At 33.6% G+C, this 8873-nt stretch overlaps 2 protein-coding genes across 2 annotated transcripts; both read left to right on the top strand.

The window, feature by feature from the left end:
* The first annotated feature begins 1071 nt into the window (after positions 1 to 1071).
* On the top strand, positions 1072 to 1850 carry LOC107904520 (uncharacterized). Its single transcript, XM_016830918.2, has one exon. The coding sequence runs from the start codon at positions 1161 to 1163 to the stop codon at positions 1638 to 1640; it is 480 nt and encodes a 159-aa protein (XP_016686407.1). The 5' UTR covers positions 1072 to 1160; the 3' UTR covers positions 1641 to 1850.
* A 2404-nt stretch (positions 1851 to 4254) lies between these two features.
* LOC107904521 (embryogenesis-associated protein EMB8) lies at positions 4255 to 7857 on the top strand. The gene is made up of 8 exons (XM_016830919.2): positions 4255 to 4735; positions 4823 to 4951; positions 5044 to 5175; positions 6314 to 6456; positions 6553 to 6650; positions 6723 to 6817; positions 7046 to 7099; positions 7428 to 7857. Exons 1-8 carry the CDS (start codon positions 4343 to 4345, stop codon positions 7635 to 7637), a joined length of 1254 nt encoding a protein of 417 aa, XP_016686408.1. The 5' UTR covers positions 4255 to 4342; the 3' UTR covers positions 7638 to 7857.
* The last annotated feature ends 1016 nt before the right edge of the window (positions 7858 to 8873 follow it).

Raw genomic sequence — 8873 nt, 5'->3', positions numbered from 1 at the left:
TTGAATCGAGAATTGATGGTCTAACTCATTCAACCATCGGTTCGATTATTGAAACACTGAATATGACACTCTGAGATTGTATCACATTATCATCTAAATTTTTTTTTCTAATTTAGAGTGTCACATTATCAAATTTTTATAATCAAGATCAATGATCAAAATTAAACTCGTTGTCAAGTCCAAATGCCAAAGTGAACAAAAAAAAGTACAGGTATCAAAATGAACATATTTGCCAAGTTCAGAAACTATTATGGAACTATTTGCCAAGTTTAGGGGCCAAAGTTCCATTATCTTTTTTTTTTCACGGTGATTAATCAAAATGAATTTAAATAAATTACAATTTTCACGTTCAAGGTGAAAACAGATAAAAAAAATTCAGTAACCAATATAAACCTACTTACCGAATTTAGGAGCGAAGGTTACATTATCCTTTTCTTAATTCGCTTAATGTTCAATCTTTTTAATTCCCCCGTTTCTACCATTTTTTTATAGTTTTAAGAAAACAAAGAGCAAAACAGAAACAAGTTGTCTAAAGTAGATCAACATCATCACTACGTAAAATCCATTGCCTTTTTCAGAAAATCCCAATTTGTAAGAAAAAAAAAATCAACCACATTCACCAAATTAATCAGATTTATTTCTATAAATAAAAATCTGGATAAAAATTTTATGTAAAATATATATTTATTAAAAATTTATATAATAAATGAATGAATCTTTACTTGAAAAGATTAGAGTTAATTTATCGTTAAATATTTTAGTTTAATTTTGATATTTAATTTGATATTTTAATCTTAATTTAATATTTTAGTTTAGTTTCGATATTTATTTTAATATCCAAACCAAACTATATAACGTCTAAACAACTAAATTCAATATTAAAATTATATTTAAATATTAAAGAATGAACTAAAAATTATGAAAAGCTTGTTTCTCCATAAACACCCTAAAATAGCAGTCGTCTGGTAGTTGAACTACTCCATAAACAAAACCAGTAATCAGCTGAACTTCCAGCCAATTCTATACCTAAGTTTCTCCGCCATAGCTTCTCATATATATATATATATACAATCCATACTCACATCACCATAACCAATCCATTCCCTCAAAAAATAAACCTTAAAGAAAAACACATCACATATTCACGCATCAGAAAAAAAATGGCTACCCACAATAACAACACTAAGGAAGACGACCGGCGAGCTGGGGCGGAGATCGTTTACGGCGCAGAAGATTGTTACCGTCACTCCGTCGAGTTGCTACAAGAACTGGGGTTCCCGAAAGGCGTGCTTCCGTTGAAAGACCTGGAAGAATGCGGGCGGGTTAGAGAAACCGGGTTCGTTTGGATGAAACAAAAGGCACCTTACGAGCATTTCTTTGAAGGGACGAACAGCCGGGTGAGTTACTCGAAGGAGGTCACAGCGTACGTTGAGAAGTTCAAGATGAAGAAGATGACTGGTGTTAAGAGTAAACAGGTTTTCTTATGGGTGCCGATCACTGAGATGAGTATCGAAGACGGTTCCGGTGACAAAATATACTTTAAAACTCCGATGGGGATTGGGAAATCTTTTCCGGCAACGGCGTTTATGATAGAGGAGGAGAAGAATAAGTATTTGGAGGACAAAAAAAGTGATGATTGAAAATTATATATATTTACCGGTTGGATACAAAATAAACGATTTATTTTTATCAGTACTTGTAATTTTTATTTTTTATGATCTGTTTTATTTGTGAAAGGCGCATTGAGATGGGGCCAAGTCATTGTGTTTTCACTTAGAAAAAAAAACTTTTATTTGTAGGTATAATCTTTTATTTGCCACTCCAATTTTATAAAAAATAATTATTATCTATTTAATTTTTTAAAACTTTTTTATCCTAAAACTTTCATTTTTCTGTTAAATCATTCAAAATAAATGAAAAAGTTAACATTTTTTGATTCTGTTGACGTGGTATACGCATGCATTGTCAGGTATATGACAAATAAATATTTAATTAATTTTTAAAATTTTTAAAAATCATTAAAATCATTTTAAAAGAATAAAAATATTTTGAATATATTTAAATTTTTAAAATTTTAATTAAAGGATGACATGGCAATCCACGTATAAGAAACGTTAATTTTTCCATATATTTTGTGTGATTTTAAAAAATACAAGTTTAAGGGTTAAAAAAGATAAAAAATTAAATAAATGATTAAAATAATTTTTTTTGTAAAGTTTGAGAGTCAAAAAAAAATTTATTATTCCTTTATTTATTACAATTGTGTTTTCCAGTTTGAAGCATAGAGAAAGCTATAGTTGAACTGATAAGGTTGAATACGATTTTCATTGAATAAATACAATAATTCTTTTATAAAATGAGGAGGAAATATTTTGTAATTGACCTTAATAACCAATAATTAAAAGTAGATACGATCTTGATGCGTATGAAGATTGAGAAAGTCTTATATAGGATATTTGATGTATATCAATTCAAATAAAAGGGATTCAATCGGTTTAAAAGTAAATAGTTTAATATTAGTAAAAGTAAAAAATAAAAAATCGACACAAAAAATATTGATATTTGAACATGTTTTTAATTAGTTTATAATTTTTATAATATCATTAGGTTTTTTTATAATATTACTATTTTTTAAAGTTATATTTGTAATACTCCACCTCTGATCCGATCGTCAGATCTAAGAATACGAGTTGTCACATTCGTTACCGAAACAATTAATATTTTATTTCAATATCTAATAGACAAGTCATACAAACAATTTTATTTTCAAAACTTAATAAAACATAATATTTATTCAAAATCTGATTATATACGAGCTTACGAAAGTTGTTATGAACACCGTAATAAACAAAGGACTAAAACGTAAATATTTCAAAATACATGAGTAATATCGCGACTTTGGGAAAAGAAAACATGGTGCCGTGACCTTAACTAAGGTGAGTCGCAACTTTGAAGACAGGAAGTTGACATCACAACTTCAACCAGTGAATATAGCGACCTTACAAATAGGAGACTCAATGTCACAACCTCAACAAGGGAGAGTCGCAACTATGGTAATAGAGGCTTAATGTCACAACACCAATAGAAAGATGTCGCGACTATAAAAGTAATTTTGCATCATATGCCTCAAACCTGCCAAACATTAATACCAAACGGTCTAAATGACCAAACAACTCAACTTATCACAAATTAGACTCGAGCATCGTAAGCATGTACTTAACATACAAGTAATGTTCTAATTTCAATTCATAGCATCACACAACTTGATTAAGCAAACTTATTATTATACCATCAAATAAACATATATACATTCAAATGATAAAGCATTCCTACCATTAGCACCGAAATATCAAAATGGACCTAAAAGCAACTCAAAACCTTAAGTTCGTGCCATTTGTTATAACTTGACTAAATGTGTTGATACAGGTAGTTCTTTGATACGTTTATTTAGATTCCCACCGGCTTTGGTCATGAACTTGTTGGGAAGAGATCGCAATATGTCTATTTTCTCTTGATTATGGTTTTATTTAATGTAATCGCTTAATGTTGTCTTTTTCTACCAAAAAAAAAAAGAAACCTTAAGTTCATGCCATTTGTTATAACATGATAAACCTATACAAACTTTTTGAGTCAGGGAGCAAAATTTGTATGTTGTCAATAACTTCAAAACTTCAAAATCTACAATACTTGCGTACGAAAATAAATAAACTGTACGTTGAGCTATAAACCTTTGTGGTGCTATCATGATTTAAACCAATAGTCAAAGCAACATATCCATACAATCAATATGTGATTCAACTATCAACTAAATTAATTTACATTTCACGTCTCACATAATTATTTTCTATATTTTTTAATAACAATATTAATTAATAAATAAAATTATAAAAATAAATCGAATTGTAATAAAGAAGCTAAAATCAAATTATTGTGATAATCTTGTAATAATGTATTTATAAAAAATAAATGAAGCTAATGTTATTTAAATTGAACTAGAATAATTGGTCATATTGCTTGAATTAAAAATCTATCAAAAAAGGATTAGATTAATTAATCTATAAATATTTCTAAAATTGATTTTTTAATATTTTTAATAATTTATTTAATTAAACTATTTAAATAAAAAATTGATAGTATGATTAATTCAACTATAATAAAATAATCCTATAATAATCTTTTTATTTGATATCGTAACTAGAATCTAGAAAGAACGTTGTATTATATTAAATGTGGGGGCGCGTGTGTATATATATGCAACGCACACAATAGCAAAACAGACCGCGTCTAGTTCTGGTCCCATCACTGGTGGATACACTCCCCTCGTTTTCAACATCCATCCCACATGGCCAAACTCTCTTCGGGCCCCACCTTCCCTATCTCCATTTCCCGCCACACATATCACCACCGGGTCACCGCCTGCCACGTCGCCACTCCCACCACCACAACTACCATCCCATTCGCCGATCTCCACCCATCACTGGAGGTCATAGGGGGAGCTCGCAACCGCTTCCTCCCAGCTCTCCACTCCACCCTCCGCCATTCCTATGACCCTTTCCCCTTCATCGCTTGGAACCCACACGTCGAGACCATCTTCGCTTCCTTTTTCCGTTCCATTCCCGACGTCAGGTTACGCCGTGAATGTCTCCGTACCCAAGACGGAGGTGCCGTCGCACTCGACTGGGTCGCCGGCGACCAGTACCAACTCCCTCCTGATTCTCCGATCCTCATTTTAATGGTAACACGAAAAATGCTACTAGCAAATCATGTCATCCAAGAAACTTGGAAGCTTTATTTTGACTTATTTTTTTTCTCCATTTTGCAGCCGGGTTTGACTGGAGGAAGTGAGAATTCATATCCTAGACATATGTTAACTAAGGCAAGAAGTAAAGGGTGGCGCGTTGTGGTTTTCAATAGCCGTGGCTGTGGCAATAGTCCAGTCACCACTCCTCAAGTAATGATTCTTTTCTGCTGCTTCGTAAAAAAGATTTGAGAGCTCGGGTTTTTTTTTTTTTTTTAATTACGTATATATGTTTATACGTGCAGTTCTATTCAGCTTCGTTTGTAGGGGACATGCATGAAGTAGTGGAACATGTTAGTGGTATATACCCAGAAGCTAATTTGTATGCTGCTGCTTGGTCTCTTGGTGCAAATATTCTTGTTCGGTATCTTGGTGATGTAAGATGGCAACATAAATCCCCCCCCCCTCACACACACGTATATACATATATATATAAATGTTTAAATACTCTTTGTGATGAAACTTTTTTTTTTGCTTTAGATTGTTACATTTGATGTGATCGGTAGAAATGTTTTTGCATTTTTCACTACTTATATTCAAAATTTATAATCTTGTGTCTTATTGAGGTAGCTGCGGTTGGTCACTTTTAGCTCGTCCGAGTGTATGCATTTCATGATTTTTTTACTGGAATTTCATTCTTTCAGAATGGATTCCTCACTTGGATTTCAGATTAGGGAGGATTGTCTTAATGATTCTTGATTGAGCATTCATTTGGAAACTCCACCCATCCAACCAGAGTAAAATATGTTGTTTGTACTCCAATGTGAGTATTAGATATTGTTGACGGAATCGGCTTCTTCAAGAAAAACCTTAAAAGTGTCTTTCGCCGTGCAGCCAACCAAACCCCCAACAATCGAAGATATTGTCTCTATTCTAGAGTTTTGTCTCCTATACTTTGCCGAGAGTCAGCATGCCATGAGCTGCTACCCTAAAGGCTTGGTCCGGGAGTGTCTTGACCATATGTGAGTAGCTACTCGCCAAGGGGATGTGAGCATCTCACCCTGGTGGAATTCGAACGCCTGATCTATGGCATATAAGTCACTTGTTGAGGAAGATGGTTCACTTGGGCTACACCCACGTACGCTTGAGGCACTTCCATCTTTGTGAACTAGACCTTCAGGGCAGCCGCTCACGGTAAGTTGGCTCTTGGCAAAATACAGGAGACAAAGACAATACATTCGATTGTTGGAATCCGATTGGTTACTTGACAAACAGTACTTCAAAAATTTCTCTCAAAAGAGCCAATCCCTCAACACATGATTGTTCAACTGTTTCCGTGCTTTTGGGAGTCGATCATTTCCCATACCCGTGTCTAAAAATGCGTCAAACACAAGCAGTTGAAGAAAAACAAATGAATCAGAACAACATAGGTGACAGATTACAGTTAGTTTACCCTCTGTCTTGTCATGTTGAAGTTGACACTAATTTATGCTTTGAATTGTTGCTTTTAATCTGATTTTCCCACCGGTTTTAGAATATGAAAATTCTCTACTTCATCTGTTCCTTTGATTGCAGGAATCTCATGCATGCCCTCTTTCTGGTGCTGTCTCATTATGCAATCCATTCAATTTGGTCTATGCTTTTGAGAAATTCACCAAGGGCTTTAACCGAGTTTATGACAAAGCGCTTGCTAGATCCATCCGTAATATATTCAAGAGGTACTTCTCTACAACATGCTTTTGTTTGGTTTCCGCTTTTATCAACTCGATATCCCGGTTTCCACAGTTTCACTTCAATCTCTTTGTGTTCTACAGGCATATTCTCCTATTCGAAGATATCGAGGGTGAATATAACATTCCCTTGGCCTTAAATGCACGACAAGTTAGGGACTTCGATGAAGGATTAACACGAGGTATGCTCGTAACTGCGATTAGGGAGTCTAACGAAACCTGGTTTGCTTATATCTCTCTTTGCTAGCTTGCAGTTTCCTTCGGTTTTAAGTCATTGGACGAGTACTATTATAAGGCGAGCTGTTTTCATTCCATAAAACATGTTCAAGTACCATTGCTCTGTATCCAGGTGATATATATTGTTCAATATCATCTTCATTAAGTTGTTATTTCTATGACATACATTACACATTCCGACTCAGGGCACAAGACATTCGATGCCTTTACTTTAATCATCCGTTCATGTTGCTCGTCTTTAAACTAGAAGTTTGCGTTTTTGTTCGGTTCCGAAAGGTATGTTCAAAAGGGAAATTTCGATAACAACATTCGACTTATGTTTTAAAAATGTGTATTGCAGGCTGCAAATGATCCAATTTCACCGGCTAGGGCAATTCCTCGGGAAGAAATCGAGGTAGGTTGATAGCTCTTTACGTTATCGAGCTATTTGTTCTGCAGTTTTCTAACTTGATCATTTAAGCATTCTCATGGAATGGACCAAACATGTACACAAACCTCCATTTTATCGTGTCCCTTTTCGCGATATCCGGTTGGTCAAGGCTTGAATCGAGTTATTCCCTCTCTCGTTGCTATGGACATTATATATTACATTCGAACACGAAACAGATTGGCTGTGAATTCATAATGAAGAATGTAATCCTACAGATAACAATATTGAAGTTGACATATGCTCTTGGTTCTTAAACACTATTTCTAATGAAAATGCATGCTTGTTGTCTCAGGCAAACCGGAACTGCTTGTTAATAGTGACACCCAAAGGTGGGCATTTAGGTTGGGTTGCAGGTGCTGAGGCCCCGTTAGGAGGTCCATGGACCGATCCCGTGGTGATGGATTTTCTCGAGCATTTAGAAAGAGGTACACATAAAACTGTTGAGTCTTCTAATGGCCCATTAACTGCTACTTCAAAGAACTTGCATCATGCAGAAGTATAGCATGCAAATCATACACGAATTCTGATATATTATTACCGATTCGATTATAACGATTAAGTTTCGATGTAACATAGCTGATTCTTTATATCGAACTAGTGTAAGCTGTTCTATCAATGGCTGAAAATTGTATCCTAAGGGACTTGTATGATGATGATGATGGTTGATTTGGGCTATGAATTCCATTTGGGGATCAAATGAATGATAAAAGTTCCACTTTCAATGGATCTTTTATGTGGAATGTTGAACCACCTTGTACCATATAGTGTTGCAGCAAAATGAGTTAGAGCTCGGTTTATGCAGTTATCCTTAAAAAGATGATATTTAAGGAGTTCCGATATTTAAGCTCTTCATTTGCCAAGTACCCTACTCTTTTTCAAGGTTGATCTTTGAAATTATCCAGTTTTAGATTTCCTTTTTGGGTAGAATCAAGGTATTTTAAAGGCGATGAAGCTAGTTTTTCAGGGTTTGTGGTTATCTCTTTTAATAATATTATTTTTAGTATTTGAACTCGAGTTTTCTTTCTAAGAATCCGAGGTGCTTTACTACTGCACCCAATGCAACTAAACTATTAGTAAATTTACATTTCAGACACTCAACTTCAAAAAGTTACAAAATGGTTATTGAACTATTCGAAAGTTTTCATTTAAGTTACTGAACTATTCAAAAAAAATTATTTAGGTCCCTGTTAAATTTTTTTCTAAAAGGAAAAGTCCAACTAGTAAGCTCCAAGAGACGATTTGATGATCGGTACAGTGGATCAGTAGTCATTGATGAGTAGAAAACATATCTTAGATCCAAGTCGATTTGATGGTTAATATCATAAATCAGAGAAGAAAACTGTTTGAATTTTGGTTTGCAGATGCATTGTAACATCCTCAAAACCCCATTGGTCGTAAATAATATGAGATAAAATCTTAGTGAAATAAAGTATAAGATTAAAGAAAATAAAAGTTGCAAGAAATCAAAAGAGAGTTAAATCAAGAAGCATGACATGATGTATAATTGATTTCTCGATAAAATGAGAAAAATATATAAAGATGATAAAAGAGAATATTGAGGAGTATTAAAAAATAATAATAATAATTAAGAAGTAGGTTTTAGTATATTGATTTAAAGTAAGGACTAAATCGTAAATATGTGAAAAGTTTTTAGCTCAAGTGTAAATATTTAAAATTTAGGGGATCAAAGTGGAAAAAAAGAAAGTTGAAAGACCAAAGGTGAAAATAATCCAATTTA

This window comes from Gossypium hirsutum, chromosome D11, assembly GCF_007990345.1.
Source record: "Gossypium hirsutum isolate 1008001.06 chromosome D11, Gossypium_hirsutum_v2.1, whole genome shotgun sequence".
Taxonomy (NCBI): Eukaryota; Viridiplantae; Streptophyta; class Magnoliopsida; order Malvales; family Malvaceae; genus Gossypium; species Gossypium hirsutum.
Note: the sequence above shows the minus strand (reverse complement) of the source record. Positions and strands in the feature narration are given on the sequence as shown.